General features: G+C 53.4%; 1 protein-coding gene across 5 annotated transcripts in view; it reads right to left on the bottom strand.

The window, feature by feature from the left end:
• The window catches only part of Myo18a (myosin XVIIIA), a 106814-nt gene that overhangs the window by 19556 nt on the left and 70077 nt on the right, over positions 1 to 17181 (bottom strand). For all 5 annotated transcript variants that reach the window (XM_059271263.1, XM_059271264.1, XM_059271265.1 and 2 more), the window contains 13 exons: positions 16328 to 16514; positions 15794 to 16037; positions 13175 to 13284; positions 9387 to 9452; positions 5195 to 5323; positions 4427 to 4570; positions 3997 to 4086; positions 3746 to 3865; positions 3444 to 3555; positions 2745 to 2872; positions 2335 to 2489; positions 568 to 691; positions 283 to 483 (listed from right to left, as the gene is read on the bottom strand). In XM_059271263.1, coding sequence (XP_059127246.1) covers positions 283 to 483; positions 568 to 691; positions 2335 to 2489; positions 2745 to 2872; positions 3444 to 3555; positions 3746 to 3865; positions 3997 to 4086; positions 4427 to 4570; positions 5195 to 5323; positions 9387 to 9452; positions 13175 to 13284; positions 15794 to 16037; positions 16328 to 16514 — 1810 coding nt within the window. The remainder of the gene's footprint in view (positions 1 to 282; positions 484 to 567; positions 692 to 2334; positions 2490 to 2744; positions 2873 to 3443; positions 3556 to 3745; positions 3866 to 3996; positions 4087 to 4426; positions 4571 to 5194; positions 5324 to 9386; positions 9453 to 13174; positions 13285 to 15793; positions 16038 to 16327; positions 16515 to 17181) is intronic.

Below are 17181 nucleotides of genomic sequence, written 5' to 3'. Positions count from 1 at the left end.
CCTGGCCCTCTGGCTGCATTATCTTCTCCTCATTCTTTCCTCACTAGATCTTTCCAACCCAGACCTGCTTTTGTGAAAATCTCCATGGCAACTTAACTATCTCCACATTGTGGCTGGCGCTGACCAAGTACTCGCACATTTTATGAGTAGGTGAATGAGTGAATGAGAGAGTGAAGGAATGATGTGGACCTTGCCCTTCCCTGGCGGGTGCCCTGTGCTAACAGTGCGGGTGGCAATACTTCCCGCTGCACCTTGTCCCTCCCCTGGCCAACCCTCTGGTACCTGCTCCAGCATCTGTATGCTCCCTGCCTGTTCATCCAGCTCCTCTTCCTGATCCTTGACCTTGGCCTCCAAGTCCCGGAGCTGCTTCTTGACCTTGGCCAGAGACGCCTCATCCTTGGTCTCTTGAGAAGAAATGTCCTGGAGCTCAGCCTCCAAGGAGACGACCTTCTGGGTAAACCCCGCAATGTCCATGTCTTTCTCCTAGATCAAAAGGAAGGTGAGGTTGGCATAGGGCTGTCCCCAGGCTGTGGGGGGGATGGAGAGGAAGAGGGTCAGCTCTGGTACCTCCATCTGCTGCTTCAAGCTGAAAGCCTCAGCCAGGAGCATGTCTTTCTCCCGCTGAAGTTTCTCCCTCTGCAGCTTCTCCCGCTGGGTCTCCTCATGTGCCTGGGAAAGCTCACTGTCAAACCTGTGTGGGAGCATGGTGGCCTCATCAGAAAAGGACAAAGTCTAGGTCTCCAGCACCCAGCAAGTGCCAGGAAGTGGGGCCATAGATGGAGCAAGGCCCCAACAAGACACATACAGTCATCACTTGGGGCCCTGGAGACATGAAATTGGAATTCGGGGCCTACAGGTCAGACTGCTGAGGCACCTGATGAACAGTCCGTCATGAAGCGGCCTAGGAGGGTCGCACACACTGCTTCTGGGAAAGAGGCAGACCAAACCTTGCCTCGGGAGACAAGTCTCTACATCCTCCAACAGATCAAAGTTTAAGGTGCCAGGGTGAGAGCAGGGTGGCATCAGAGTGAGTAGAAATGATGTTCTGTTTGTACAACTCACTCTATGCTCAACTCAGCAACTGCAGGTACAGTTGCTGGCTTCTCCCCAGCCTCTGGCATCTGCCTCTGGTCAGTACCATCCGCCTCAGCAGCCCCAGAGTCACTACCAGGGCACCCCATGCTGGGCTGGACGGCATTCCTAGCAGGCCCAGCTGGCCAGGTGCTCCCAGAGACACTCCTCGACTTCCCAGCCTTCCATTTCCTGCCCAGTGACTCTAAATCGGGAGCAAATTGCTGAAATCCCTCTTAGCCCTTCCCTGCATAGCTAATCAGGTTCCTGTGGAAACTCCACAGCACCCCTCCCTATCCCACAGCAGAAAAAAGAGGAAGAAAACCCCGGGCAGCCGAAACCTAATAAGTTGCCCAGCGGGGAGCACAGCGACATGGTAACTAGGCCAAGCTGGCACCTTTATGGGGGTACTCATGAAGGAGGGGTTCCTGTTAAGAGTGCTGTCTTTAGGTAAAAGGACAGCTTACAGCGTAGGGTCAAAGAATGGGAGAAGTGGACTGCTTGGTTGTTCTGGGAGGGACAAAAAAACCTCCCGGACGGCCTTGTTCTCCTCAGAGTATCAGGAAGCCGTTAGCAAGGAAGGTGACTGGGAGCTGGAGACAGACACATAGGTAACTCATTCCTGGGGGGAGCGCGGGATCTGTTCTGCCCCTCCCACTCCCAGGTCGTGGGGTGAGGTCACCCTTCACAGAGGTAATTGGTACCTTTACTGGAAGCTGGCAGAGGGAAACAGGCACTGTTCTGCTCCCTGAGGTACCCCACTGTTCCCAGGGTGTGTGGGCTCCTCATGCTGCTAATGAAGGCGTCCCATTCCCATTCCCAGGCAGGGAAATTAATTTAGATTGGATTTTCTCCTGTGAGGGCTGCCTCCCCCCTTCTGTCATTACCATAATGAGATGGAAGTGGCACGGGAGTTTAATGACATTAGTCAGGAGAGTGTGTTTGTGTGGTGCAGGCAAATGAAAGCAACTCAGGCAGGGCCGAGGTGAGGGCACCGGGGGCAGGGGCGGGGGCCCAGTGGTCCCGGACTTGGCTAAAGCCTGTCCTTTTTGGTTTGGGACAGATGACAGGTATGCTCTGAGTGGACACATGTGACTGGAGGCCCGGATGGCCTTCCCAGGAGACACGGCCTGAGCCCTGGGAGATCAGAAGGGAGCCTGCTTCACACGCCAGCCAGTGCCAAGGGCCGTGCAGGTGAGGCTCGGGGCCACGTGCAGGCCCTGTGGCTCGAAGGCTCTGAGGGCAGAAGGCCGGGCCACCCACCTCCTCTGCTTCTTCTCCAGCTCATGGTTCCGGACCTGCTGGCCCTCCAGGTGCAGCTTGGTGTCCTGCAGCTCGGCCGTGAGGCGCTGGCACTTCTTCTTGATCTGCTGCAGAGCCCGCTGACTCTCGTCGCTATCTGCTTGCAGGTCCCCGAGCTGGAGGTGGAGAAAGGGTGCGCGGTCAGCAGCCACCAGGAGTTCGGGGGTGGAGGACAAGATCAGGGACATCTTCAGAACCTACGCGGCACGGCACTACCCTAAGGGGAGTGGCCAGCTGTCCCTTCAGGACCGGCTCACACACCACTGCCCTGTTCCTCCCAGGGGCTGCCTGCCTCTGGTCTGTTTGCCAGTAGAGCTGGCACTGAGCCCCGGCCCTCCGAGTTCAGGCCTCAGTTCCCTGGCCAGCCTCACCCGCCTCTCCAGCTGCCTCCTGCTCTGCTGCTCCACCTCCATCTTGTCTTCTAACTCCTGCTGGAGCCGCTTCTTGGTGAAGTCCACCTCCCGCACAGCACGCTCATACTTCAGCCGCCACTCTCCGCCTGCAGGGTAGCGGGCAGACAGCACCATTCAGAGTCAGTTGAGGATCCCCAGGAAGGGGCAGGGCACAGAAGGAGAGGGGTAGGAAGGAGGAGCGGGTGGAGCCAGCCAGAGGGACTCAGGAGTGTTTCTGAAATGATGGCTAGAAAGAACCACTATCAGGGAAAGTCTAGAGAGGGCGACAGGGGACCTGTGCTATCCTCTCCCTGGAGGCCGCCAGGACCATGGCCCTGGTCGTCGCCACAGCAGTTCAACCTGTTTATTTTCAGTACCTTGACATTGTGGTTTTGAGGTTTGTGTTTGTTTGGCTTTTGAGACAAGATCTCGTGTATCCCTGGCTGTCCTTAAGTTTATTGTGTAGTTGATGACCTTGAACTTTGGTCACCTGGGATTATAAGCATGCATCACCATGCCTGGTTTTAGCAACTCTACTTTCTCATCCATTTATTATATTTTAGTATTAAAACAGCTCACAGAGGGGAGGCAAGCCTGGACAGGGTGTGTGATTACCCAGGGATGGGCATCAGGGCTTGCCATTCAGGCTTCCGCCTACCTCCTCTACGTCAGACCCACCTGCATCATCATCATCCACTTCCCCGTTGATCTCGGCTGCCCGAAGAAGCCTGGCTTCCATCACCTCCATTTCCATAACTTCCATCTGTTTCTTCAATGCATCGTACTGGGTCTGAGGAAACAGCTTGTAAGCCTTGCGAGTCTTCCCCTTGCCTGTCCTACCCAAGGTCCTGAACCACACGGGCCACACGCTTGCCCCAGGCAGACAGAGATGTCAAGCTAGTAGGGGAGGTGCCAAGCGGCTTTGGGGAAGCAGAGTGTGGCAGTCACAGCCCGCTGTCTTCACCCTGGCCTGCTCTCACCTGCAGCTCTTTCATTTCCTTCTCTGCTCGGAGCCTCTCGGCTGTCTCCGCGTCCAGCAGCTGGGAGGCGGACTCTCCTGTGTTCCGCTCATCAGTCAGCTCCGATGTCAGCTCTGAGATCTGGGGTTGGGGGAGGGAGGGGTCACCAGCTGAAGTGACTGCCTCACTCAGCCAGAACTCATGCCAGGGCTCATGGGCCAGGGCACTTTGGGACAGTGGGGCTAGTCTGTCTGGTGACTGGAGTCACTCACCCGGGTCTCCAGCCGGTCACTGTTGAGCCGAAGCTCATTCCGCTCCTTCTCCACCTTCTCAAGCTTGCTGCGTAGCTGCTGGATCTCCTCCTGCGGGGAGCAAGGAGACAAAGTGAGGTGCTGTGAGGGGTGAAGACCCCAGGTCTGTCCCCTGAGGACTCAAGGAGGGAAACATCCCCAAGAGGAGAGGCTCCCAGAACCCCTGACCCCTAGACCCTCCTCCATAGGCAGCGGATGACTACAATTTTATCCTAAGAAGCTACCTAAGGCCCATAGAACACTCCAGAGGAACATCTGCTTGATGGGCATAGTTCAAAGACACCAGTTCTTTTGACTAATCCTAAGAGTGCCTTAATTCAAGACAAGCCAGCAAGACCCTTGTATACACAGGGTCCCTCCCAGGACCCAGCTGGCCCCGGAAGTCACGCACGTCTTTGTTGCGGATCTGTTCTTCCGACAGCTGGACTTGGATGAGGGGCCGCACGGTGGTGAACAGCTTCCACCAGGGCCAGTCCTTCACCCCTTTGTTCTTCTTGATGTTCTTCTGCACGCAGCGAATGGCCAGGTCCTGGATCTGCAGTTGGGGTCGCCACATGATGGACTTTGAGTTCCCTCGGCCAAGCCATGTCCCACCACCAGCACAGCCCCTGTACCAGCTCCCCAGGACCCCTCTCGTGCCCACCTTGGCTCCCACACCGCCCTACCCCTCAGAGGGTGGGCAGTCCGGGGAGCTGTGCATGGGGCACTCGCGTCCCGCCATCATTAGGAATAATTTCATCTGCTTTAGCTGCTGCCTGATTATTTCCAGCACCCTGGCCTAGCTGTGCTATAAAACCTAATCTTGCTGAAACACACGAGGCGGCCGCGCTGGCTGTTTTATGGACTTGCTAATAAGAAAAGGAGTCGCTGACACAGCTCCTTAATCTTCATAGAGCAGTCCATGAACCAGAGCCCACCTTTGCCTGGGCCCTGCTCCCCCCCCCCACTCTTGCAATACAGCCCCCTGGCCAGGGCGCATGTCCACGCTGCTGGGCACTCAAGCATGCTTCCCACTCTGGCCCGGGCATGGCGCTCTTGGGAGGTTCCCACCTCCTTCTCAGATGATGGTAACTGCTTGGCCTCCCCGGCAGGTATCCTGCACGCCCTCCCACTGGTACTCTGCTGTGCCATCTAGGCCGGGGTGTCCCTAGAGCAGCACCTTTCTCTTCTTGAAATGCTGGCGGGCGAGGTAGCCCCGGCATGCCGCTTGGAACAGGGTCAGGTGCCTGCTGGTTTGCTCATCCCGCTGCTCTTCCAACCGTGCCAAAGTGCCTGCCCGGAAGAACACCTGTCGGAGAAGCAGCCTGGTAAAAGCCGGAGACTGGGCTGGGGCAGCAAAGAGAGGCAAGATGAGGTGCCAGAGGGACAGGCAGCTGGCACAGGGAGCCAGCAGGCGAGGGAGTGTGGACTCTGGTTCAGGCAGAGCCTGAAAATCCACTTGCCCAAGAGTGGAAGGGGAGGGGCCCTAGCAGGGGAAGTGCCAGGCCCAGGTGGAAGGAGGGCTCTGGGTCTGGAGGAGTGAGGTGGTGAGTCTAACTTCAAAGAGAAAGAACAGCAGCCCAGGGCCAGAGAAGATCCCTGGGGCAAAGAGGAACAGGAAGCACTCACTGGCCAGACCAGGAGGGGAGGCCCTTCATCTACAGCTGTGATGCTGTCACTGTGCCCGGTGCACGGCCCACTGCAGGGCCCAGGCACAGCTCTGGCTACCCAGGATCAGGTGGAGAGTGAGAAGGTGTGTCCCGGTGTGAGGCGGTCTAAAAAGCTGCATGTGGGGGACGACTGGAGTGGGGGCGAGGCTTCTGTCCTTCTACCCGCCTGCTCAGCTTCATTCCAGCCACCTCTTCTTTTCAGTGCCCCACCCACCCCCACGTTTCACACTCTCATGGAGAAGCTGGTCCTGTCGTACAGGTTTGGGGGCTGGAAGACAGATGTGTGGGGAACCTGCTGGGCACCTTACACCCAGCTGTGCCTCTCATTCTTTGCTGCCCTGAGTGTAAGAGATGTGGAGCAGGGTGATGATGACTCTGGTGTCCTTGAGAAGGCAAAGGGGCACAAGGTATATACCCACCCTCACCTGGTACAGAGCACACACACACACACACACACACACACACACACACACACACACACACAGAGATGGCTAGGCTGCCAAGCCTGACAACCCGAGTTTGATCCCCAAGATGCATGTGGGAGAAGGAGAGAACTGACTACCTGAGGTTATCCTAACCACCATATGTGTACTGTGGCATGCACGCATCCATAAATAAAGAAACAAACAAGTAAATAAATAAACGTAACGCATCCTTAAAAAGTCAGTCTAGAGAGATGGCTCAGCAGTTAAGACCACTACCGGCTCTTCGGGAAGACCTGAATTTATTTCAAAGCACCCATATCAGCATAATCACTGTAACTCCAGTTCCAGGGTATCTGACCCCTTCTTCTGTCCTCTGTGAGCACCTTTGCACACAGGGCACACACACACATGCACATACACATGGCAGCAACAAACCTTAAGAAAGAAAGAAAATGAAGTGGGGAACCAAGAACACAGGTAATCTAGTCTCTGTAGGGGAAGGATACCAGGGTCCGCTTCAGGGAAGAAGTAGGGAGAGAGCCTAACCCCGATGAGAACGTTGCATCTGGTGACTTCACAAAAGCCTCATCCTCTGAGACTAGCTTTGGAAAAAAAAAAAAAAAAAAAAAAAAAAGCCAGCTCAGTCCTTGTGATCCTGCCCCAAATCCTACGAGCTGGGATTTCCCATGTATCTTAAGTCTGACTCACATCTCAGTTTCCAGTAATATATATGTGAGCCACTAAGGGAAGAGATAGCCAGTTTGTTCCCAGGCCAAGCAAATATACTTGGTTAGCAAACAGGGAAGCAGGGAGTACTGATACAGAGAGACATAATGGTTTGGAAACAGTGAGAAAGGATGGTCTAGGCCAGGCAGCGGTGGTGCATGCCTTTAGTCCCAGTACTCGGGAGGCAGAGCCAGGCGGATCTCTGTGAGTTCAAGGCCAGCCTGGTCTACAAAGCGAGGTCCAGGACAGCCAGAGCTACACAGAGAAACCCTGTCTAGAAAACACACACACACACACACACACACATGAATGGTCTAAAGGCTACAAATGCCAGCCTCAAACCTCTTGAACATTTGTGGAGTTAAGAGTCCTTTGAGGGGAACTAAGGAGATGGCTCACCCTGTAAAATGCCTGCTGCACAAGCAAAGGGACCTGAATCCAAATCCCCAGCACCCACATAAAAGCCAGGTGTGGTTACATTTGTCTGTAGCCCCAGTGCTGGGGACTGGGGAAGAGCAGAGAGAAGAGGATCCTGTAGCTTGCTGGCCAGTCTGTCTAGCCAGTCAGTGAGTTCCCAACTCAGTAAGAGACCTTCTCTCAAAAAATTAAGGTGGGCTGGGCATCAGTGGCGCATGCCTTTAATTCCAGCACTCGGGAGGCAGAGCCAGGCGGATCTCTGTGAGTTCGAGGCCAGCCTGGTCTACAGAGTGAGATCCAGGATAGGCACCAAAACTACACAGAGAAACTCTGTCTCAGAAAACAAAACAAAACAAAACAAAACAAAACAAAACAAAACAACAACAACAAAAAAAAACCCAAAAAAACCCTCAATAGTAATAAATAAGGCAGAGAACAATGGAGGAAGACACCTGATTCAACCCTTGGCCTCTATTCAACAGCGCTCACTACAAGCACATATGTGTGAACACACATTTACACACATACAGAAAAAAATTAGGATCCTTTTGAGTATTAGGTGAAAGACTATGGTCATCTCCTTCTCAAGTACCTATTAATGCAAACTTTACAGTGTCAGGAGGCTCTCAGACTCCAGAGTCTTTGCCTGACCTTCCAGGGCCCCTCCACTGAAGCACTATGAACACCCAGTCCTTGCTCACCAGCCAGTGCTAAGCACAGCCTGCAAAGCTAAAGCTTTTTGTCTCAAAGCAAACATCCAACCTTACCCACTTTCCCCCTGAGTACCAGGAGACCCTGCGGCTCACCTGCCTCAGCTTGGCACCTGGGAGGAATCAGGACAGCCGAGGGTCTAAGATGTGGCCAGAAGAAGACCAACCTGCACAGGCCTGTTCCTGTCTGAGATGTGTCTGGGAACCTGGGAACTGGCTTGGAGGAGTGCCACTCCCAGGACCAGCCAGCAGTGGTCCAGCCTGCTAGAGGGGTAGGAGCTCACAGAAAAGCCTGGGTGTGAACTAACCTGAGAGGTGCTGAGCAGCTAAAGGAATGGTTTTGACTGCAGGCGGCCCAGCTGGCTGCCTCTGAGTCTCAGAAAAGGTGTGTGTGCATGCGTGCGTGTGTTCGTGCGTGCGTGCATGCATGTGTGTGTGGTGGAGGGTGACCAGAGAGAAAGAAGGGGGGCCAGATGTCACAGACAAAACAGAGACCAGAGCAGGAAGATGACACCAAAGGTATGGAACAAACACAGAATAAGGAGAGAAAGGAAAAACGGGACCGGGAAGCAATAACCAGGGCAGGAGGGACTTTGAGAAAGCCAAGGACACAAGAGACTGCGCTGAGAAGACACAGTGAGAGGGTCAGGGAAAATCGCGACCTTGCTCAACCTGCAGACTACAGGACACAGGACACGTAATATGTATGCCTCGCCTCCACCCCACACTCTGCAGGAGGTCTTGTGACCAGCGCCCCTTTCCTCTGCTGACAGAGGAACACATCCATGACTCTTTCTCTGGCCACCCCCTGCCCTTCCTCCATGCCAGTCCCCAGAGCACATTTGAGAATGCCCCTAGCTAAGCTTTTTAGCTAGGGGAGAGGTGGGCAGGCTCCCTGTTCAGGTGGGCAGGAAGACTGTTCTGCTGACCCTTTGGTGTGGACCCAGGGCCAGGTATGCCTGCCTTTTATGCTACACATTCCATGTAGATGAGGAATTTGGCCTGTGGGCAGGTAGTGGTGGCTCAGCGCACCATGTCCTTGCTTGCTCTTCTGCTACCTCCGGCTTTCCCCAGCCCCCTCCCTCCAAGCCCCGCCCCTTCCTCCAAGCCCCGCCCCCTCCCTCCAAACCCAGCCCTTCTGTTTCTCACTCCCTACTTGGGCCAAGTTCAGGACCAGGTTCCAACCCACTCCCTTCTGCCATCACAGACGTTTCACAGTCCTGAACCAGTCAGCTATCCTGGCAATTAAGTCAAGTTAGCCGAAACTGGAACATCTACACCCTGGCCTGAGTGGTCAGTGGGGAGCTAGGGACATAGGGAGATTTCAAAGTCTGACTGAGCAGCAGAACGGGGAGGGAGGGCCAGCCATCTGACTAGGGCCGCCAGAAAGTGAACGCCTGGCTGCCCATCTGTGGGCAACTTACCCGACTCAGGCCCATGCAGCAGCTGCTCTTTTCCAGGTCCAGGGACTCTAGCAGTTCCTCCACAGCCTGAGGAGGGAAAGGCTGCCATCAGATCTGCACAGGCTCTTCCCATCTCCATTCACTGAGCCCTCCCTTGGTCCCTCCCAGAAAGTCCATCTTTTCTTCCACAGCCCTTCAGGTAGGTTTCCATGGTGCCAGCCACTATGTCCACTCTGGGGACCAGAGGTGACTAGAAGAGGAACAGCTTGTGTTGCTGGAGAGCAAGACTTCGCGAAGTTCATAAAAAAGGCCTGGGAGTCAGTTTGGAACGGGGTGTGAAGCACCCCAGAGGCGCACGGCTTGGCCTGTGAATTTAGCTACCAGTTATGCCTCCAACTTGAGCAAAGGCCTGGGATCACAAGAGGAGAATCCATGTTGCAAGAGTGAGGGGTGGGGATTAAAGTGCAACCGAGGGGAGGGCTGCTGCAAGCCGCAGGAAAACGTAATGGAATTCAGCGACTGCCACAAAAGCTACTACTTGGAAAGGTCAAGGACTTTTCCAAAGGTCAAGCGATGGCTTAAGAAGTCTTGGTGATATTTTAGCTTTTGTATATATATTAGCTGGTTCCTACAATGACTTTCTTGTGTGTTTCCAAGAACTCCTAACAGTGTATTTATCTAAAATATCTATCAAGCATCCAAGGCCAAACGATCTCCTGAACTAAGATAACACCCTTATGGAAACAACACCTGTCTCCTAGGCCAGGCGGATAGCTTCATTTCTTATGCAATTTAAGCTGAGACCCTTTCTTTCTTTCTTTCTTTCTTTTTTTTTTTTTTAAGATTTATTTATTTACTATGTATACAGTGTTCTGCCTGCATGATCCATGTATCCCTGCAGGCCCAAAGAGGGAACCAGATCTCATTACAGATGGTTTTCAGCCACCATGTGGTTGCTGGGAATTGAACTCAGGGCCTTTGGAAGAACAGCCAGTGCTCTTAACCTCTGAGCCATCTCTCCAGCTTGAGACCCTCCTTTCTTATACAGCCTTACTAACATTATAGACTCCTAACTTCTTACCTAATCACTTCTAGGAATCTACATTCCTAAAAGTTGATCACATAAATTCCCTTTTTGATATACTAACCGATATTAGCTCTCAGCTGACCTCCTCCTTTACCACTCCCTTTTTGGGTTGTAAAAGAAAGCCTGATGGTCACTGCCTGAGGAAAACGCTTGTCTGCCTTTATGACCCTGTAAGAACTCAAGCCTGGTGACCTTGCTTTGGATAGAGCACTGCTATTGCATGGGTGTAGAACTGTAAACCTCAGAGACTGAGAGAGGATTTTGACTGGAGAACTAGATGGAGAACTAGAAGAATGAGATGGAAGATGAGGAAGAGCCAGATGGGGAAGAACGAGATGAGAAAGACCAAGATGGGACAGAACTAAGATGAGAGAATTAAGATAGAACTTGGAGGAGACAGCGGATAAATGTAGAGAGAAATTAGGCAAGAAAGGAGCCAGGCACAAGAACAGAACTGAAGCTGTGTAGATAGGATTTTTATCCCAGAGGAGTAAAGTAGATGGACAAAGAGCTCGGTGTACTTAGATTCTTTTCCCGAAAATAATTCTCGCCATTCATAGTTTCTCTTCTGGGCCCCTGGGAAGAATATTATTAAGGCTGGTCCTTAATAATATTCGAGAGGGTCGGTGGTGGCGCATGCCTTTAATCCCAGCACTCAGGAGGCAGAGCCAGGCGGATCTCTGTGAGTTCGAGGCCAGCCTGGTCTACAGAGTGAGATCCAGGACAGGCACCAAAATGACACAGAGAAACCCTGTCTAAAAAAAAAAAAAAGATGTACGACACCAGAGGACCTGGGTTCCATTCCCAGCACCCACGTGGCTCATAATCATCTGTAACTCCAGTTCCAGGGGATCTGGCGCCCTATTCTGGCCTCCATGGGCACCTAGCATGCAAATTGTATACATACATACATGCAGGCAAACAGACACATAAAAATAAATATTTTTTTAAAAAATTCAAGGAACAGAGGCTAGAAAAATGCCCAGTGGCTCTGGCAACATGGAGACCCAGGGAGACCAGCCCCAGGATACCAGGGTGGAGAACAGGACGCCGAGGATGGTCCCAGGCTAGAGCTGAGACACACATGGGTCGGCGTGAGAGCTGGACAAAAAGCCTCTTTCAGGTGGAGGTTGCTGTCCGTGGAACCATTTTAACAGAGAAAAGAGTCAGGAGGGAATGCATTCTACACCATGGAGGAAGGAACTGCCCCAAATGGCTCACCTCCACCCTGTTCCCACCGAGGCAGGATGGGGGCTGGGAAGAAGGAGGAAGACGAAGGGACATACGAAGACGGTGAAAGAAGCTAGACCCTTGATCTCATTAGTTCAGAATCAAGGTCATCTGCTGGGAAGATGACCTGGGAAGGCGGGGTAGGGTTGGAGAAGATTTGAGGAGAAAGGCAGTGAATGGAAGAACAGGCAAGGAGCTGGGTGATAAGGCCATCTAAGGAAGGACACACAGAAGACTTACTAGGCCATGCCAAGGGCCCACCTAGGGCTGAAGATCACAAATCTGTAGGAATTAGGTCTAGAGGGTTGTATAGCTTCTTTCCATAGCCCTGGGGAGTCGAATATGGAGAGTGCGGCCACCCCAGGGATGGCCCTTCAGGGTAAGCTAGAGCTATGGGAGACTCAGGAGAACGGAGGGTGATGAAGGCTAAGTGCGGGATAGGTGGGGCCATGGTGTCAAGGCTACAGAGTAAACGATGGAAGAGAGAACAGACTTGAAAGGTCTCCATGACTCCAACAGCAGACTTCCTGAGCAGGGGACACCACAGGCAGGGTGCTGGGATCAGAGAGGTTCACGGAGAAAGGACAGTCTGGGAAGGACAGCATTTCCTGGGAGACAAGTACAGCCTGGCGCTGTGAGCGGGAAGCAGGGATGGAAGTCGGGGCCAGGGAGGAGAGGAAGGTGGAACGCTGACGGGCCTAAGACTGCAGAAATCTCTGAGGCTCCCGTGAATGCTTGTCTGTGAGTCAGAGGCAAGGGGTAGAAGATGCAGGGACAGACTAGGTGATGTTGTGGGCTTTCCTTCCCCAGCCTACAGAGCACACTCCCTTCAGGGAAGCCTCCTAAGGACTGAGGTGCTTTCACAGAGTCAAGCTGGAAGCCTGAGGCCAGTGCCCAGGGGAGGAGGTCTCCTCTATTCAAGGAGCCTTTTGGCTGCCTGAGGAGTTGCCTCTGGGGGTCAAAGTGGGAGTGTGAAGTAATAAAGACACTTCTGAAGCCATGAGTTCACCTTTCTTGATTGTAAGAGGCCCACAGACTTATGTGCTCTGGACACCAAAGCAGACTTGCTATCTCAGCCTCCTCCTAGGAAGAATGCTTGTCCAGCCCTAGACAGCTTCTTGCTTCAGGAACCAGATCCCGCCACAGAAGCTAAGGCTAAGGGACCCCATGCCGTCAGTGGGATACTCAAAACGTAAATCCTAGTCATCTACTCGGGAGGCTCTGGTATGTTTACTCAGTGTGACTGCCTGGCTTCCTAAAGCACAGACACCCCAAATCTTTGGCCTCCAATAACAATGGTTCCTCCCTAGCCCCTGCAGCTCATGCTCTGAGCCACTTCCCACTGCCACAGTGTTGTGTCTGTCCTAGCAGCCCTGGCTGGCTGCAACTCTGTAACCTTGAGCCAGAGCCAGTCTGTAATTATCTAGGAAAGATGGGCACAGGGCTCTGAGTGAGTGAGGGGACTGCAGAGATCCTGGAGACCCAAACCTACCCGCTTCTCATCCACCACTATGTAGTGGCGCCCATGTTTCTTGGTCAGGTGTGGAGCCAGGACATCAAAGCGACGACGGAACTCAGAAAACACCATGTGGTCTGGGTAACCTGGAGAGAGAGCCAGAGCCAGAGCCTTGTGGACACCTGACTTGATTGGGCGAGGGAGGGTGTAGGAGGGGGCTGGGACAGGGAAGGCCCAGAAAGGACAGACCATCAGAGCTGTTCTACAGTAGGATAGGACGACTTCAGCTCAAGATAGAGCATGGGCATGTTCCATTCCCAACATCAGAGAGAGCGAGAGAGAGAGAGAGAAAATGCGGCTTAGAAGTGGTGTGGTCACATGGCTGTAAGGAGCTGGGTCTGGATTCCAGGCCAGCCCCCACATTTTCCTTCAGCTATAATCTGATTTCCTATTGTTTTTCCTGATTGATTCTTCAAGGCTTTGGTCTCTGCATTATCACAGAGTCACACACTTGGGAGGGTAGAGAGTATCCTAGAAGTCACCCAGACCTCCCAGGCTGTCTTCCCTCATCTTCACCGGAGGCCTTACTGAGTGGGGGCTCCCTTGTCTATCATGAGCCCACTCCAAACCCACCTTCACCTTTAAACAGGGTCCCTGGACCTCATTCCACATGGCAGTCATGGAGACCAAGTCAGAAAATATATAGCAAGCACAGCTTGGTGAAGACTCAGAGAAACAGGATTTCCCTGTCTCCTCTCTCCCGCAACAGGATTACAGAAAGGACTCCCTCCTTGTCCTGCCTTGACCTTGAGTTTAAGGCTAAATGACCAAGACTCCTGAAATTCCCTTTTCCTAAAGTATGTCTGGGCTTGAGGTCCAGGGAAGGTGGCTTCTGACTTTGAACACGGCCGGAATAGTGGACAGCAGGAAGTGCCCCCAATTACACTGATCTCTCCAGGGCCCACAGCAGAGGAGGGCCAAACGGTCCACTCCTCCAGATTACAGCATTTCAAGCCAGAAAGGGATCCCAGCTAGATCCGCTTCAGCTTTCAGCCAGGGAAACTGAGGCCTGAGACTGGAGCCATTGGGTTACCCAAGGTCACAAAGGCTTCGCCAGAGGCAGAAGTGGAGTTCACACCTGGGCTGCTGACAGCCGGCTGGGGGCTTGCTCTGGCCAGCCAGCTCTGGGAAACCCTCCAACTGGGAGATAGGCTGATGCATGTGCCTGATAATTGAAACAGGAGGCGGGGGCTACCGAGGGGCCAAGACAAAGTGAGCTATTGATTGTATCTGAATTGCAATTAAATTGATGGGCCAGGATAGCGGTCTGGGCGCCTGGCATCTTAATTAATCATCAGCGCTATCGATGGTGGCTGGGGGCCGGGGGGAGGGGGAGGGGGAGGCTGCCGCCGTTGGCCTCATCGATCTGCTTGTTTGAGTAAAGCACATTGATTTTGGTTCAGAGCGGTAACAATCTGGTTTTGAAATAATAAACACCAACTCCATATCAAGACGTGGGGACAGATCGATGATTTATTTAGAACAGGGTAGGGAGCCTGTTTCCTGGCTTTCACTGCTGAGGAAAAGTGAGGGTATCCATGGGGTTACCTCAAGGGGACCTGTCTGTGGGTGGGTAGGACCCAGCCTGCACTTCTAGCTGAGAGGGAGGGGAAGAAAAGAACAGAAACCTGGCAATTCCTAACTCCTCAGCTCGAGAGGCCTGGTGAGCCAGCCTGCCTGGCTGGAATCCAGTTCTGCCACTGGGTGACCCTGGGCATGCTCCTTAGCCTCGGTGAGCCTTGCCTCCTTATTTAGGGATGATAGTAGTTACCACCTCGTGAGGCTGCTGTGAATTAGTATGTAAAAGAGCGGGGAATAGCACCTGGTGAGCCATAAATACTGTGTGGATGACAAGGGCTCCTACCCTCACCCTAGTCCCCTCCAGGAGCTAGGTCCATTAAAAGGATCTATCTGACCTTTCTTGGGAATTTTAAGTACTTCCGAGAGATTTAGACCTGTTTCCCCTGGGGTGGATAGTGCTGAAAGGGTACACTCTGTCTGCTGCTACAGGCAGAGCTGACCCGCCCAGACTAGGGATGATGGGCAAGAAGAGCCCCGAGAACAAATACTAGGGCATTTGGGATGGAGTGTGTGTGTGTGGTGTGGTGTGTGGTGTGTGGTGTGTGTGTGTGTGTGTGTGTGTGTGTGTGGTGTGTGGTGTGTGTGTGTGTGTGTGTGTGTGTGTGGTGTGGTGTGTGTGGTGTGGTGTGGTGTGTATGGGGTGGTGTGTGTATGCGTGTGCGTGTGCATGTGCGTGTGTATGTGGTGTGTGGTGTGTGGTGTGTGGTGTGTGTGTGTGTGGTGTGTGTGTGTATGTGTGTGTGTGTGTGTATGTGTGTGGTGTGTGGTGTGTGTGTACGTGTACGTGTACAAACACACGCAAGCATAGGACTTGAATGAGAAAGGGAGAGGAGGAAGAGAGGAGTCCCAAAATAGAAAGCAACAGGTTGGGCTGGGAATAGTGAGGAGAAAGGACCTTCAGAAGGAAGGGGACCTCAAGCCAGTCAGTCCCTAGGCAGCATAGCAGCAGAGGAGTGGGATCTGGCCAGCTCAGAAAAGAGCACCAGAGCTTGGCAGAACGGGGAGGTGCCTCACCTTGGCGGTACATGCGCATTGCATCAAGCAGGCGGGAGCCCCGAAGCTGGGCACGGAGCAGGGACACATCCAGTTGCAGCAGCCCAGCCTCACAGGGGTCTCCCGGGGGCAGGTCCAGCTCACTGCTGCTGCTCACTCGGCGGGAAGAGGCAGATCGGGGTTCCCCGGGCCAGCCCTCAGCCACTGGCAGGAAGCAGTGCACAAAGTGCATCTTAGACCTCTTGATGGTGTCGATGAGGGCATCCTGCCAAAAGGAAAGGGACCACCCTCAGGGCTCTGGTGTCCAGCATCCTAGGAAGCTAGCATCTCCATTCCTCACAGGGTAGCAGCTGGTCTGCCCCCTGCTGGGACATTGCTAAGCCTGGACAGCTCTGCCATCCTCAGGCCTGGCTGGCCAGTCATGGTAGCGGCCCTAAAAAGGCAATCCCACCAGCAGCGGTCAAAGCAGGTGAGCTGGGTGGGCACTGATGCCATGAGTGTGCTGAGTGCCTACCTGCCAGCAGAAAGAGACCTGGGACCTTGCTGGACACTCACCACCTGCAGCTTGATCTGTATGCACAGGGACTTCTTCTTGACAGCTGCCATGCCAGTGGTGAAAGTTTTCCTCATGCTGGTCGCCCGGCGCAAGGCCAGCTGGGAGCCACCCTCCAGGCCTGCGATAGAGCCTGATAGCACCGTGGCACTGCCAGCCCGGCCTAGAAACAAGTTGCTGATGATCTTTCTGCAGGGGGAGGCAAGAGAAAAGGAGTCAGAACACAGGGCAATAGAAGCTGCCCCCTCCTGCCCCCTGCCCCCCCCCTCCCCAATATGGCTGTGGCCAGGGGCCTGGGTCATCTTGCTGGGGCAGTATGTCCTACACCCTACTGCAAAACTAGAAAAAAAAAGAGAAAACCCAAGATAGACAGAGGCCAAGCAGGCAAGGATTGGGCAGTGGGGGCAATCCACTCCTCTTCCTCACCAGTGAGGGCAGAGACTGTTTCTAATATACAGTTCAGCACACTATATAATCTGTGTTTCATCTCTTGTTCGTTACCTCTATTCCACTAGAATGTAACTCCATAGGGCAGAGGTGTGTGCTCTCTCTCTTCACTGCTAACTGTCCAGCACCTGCAAGTCCCTGTCTACTGAGGGACTATCTACTAATCTATGACACAAATGAGTGGATGATAGAGCTTATGGGATTTCCGGGTTTTAAAATAATTTTTCACTTTTTAAATTTTCCTGAGGGGTCTGAAGAGATGGCTCAGCAGTTCAGAGTGCAGACTACTCTTGCAGAGGACCCAAGTTCAGTTCCCAATACCCACGTTAGAAGGCTCACAACCATCTGTAACTCCAGCTCTGGGGGGAATCTGATGCCCTCTTCTGGCCTCCATAAGCACCTGTACTCA

The sequence above is a fragment of the Peromyscus eremicus genome, chromosome 8a, assembly GCF_949786415.1.
Source record: "Peromyscus eremicus chromosome 8a, PerEre_H2_v1, whole genome shotgun sequence".
Lineage (NCBI taxonomy): Eukaryota > Metazoa > Chordata > Mammalia > Rodentia > Cricetidae > Peromyscus > Peromyscus eremicus.
The sequence above is the reverse complement of the archived record's forward strand: the minus strand, read 5'-3'. Positions and strand labels throughout refer to the sequence as shown.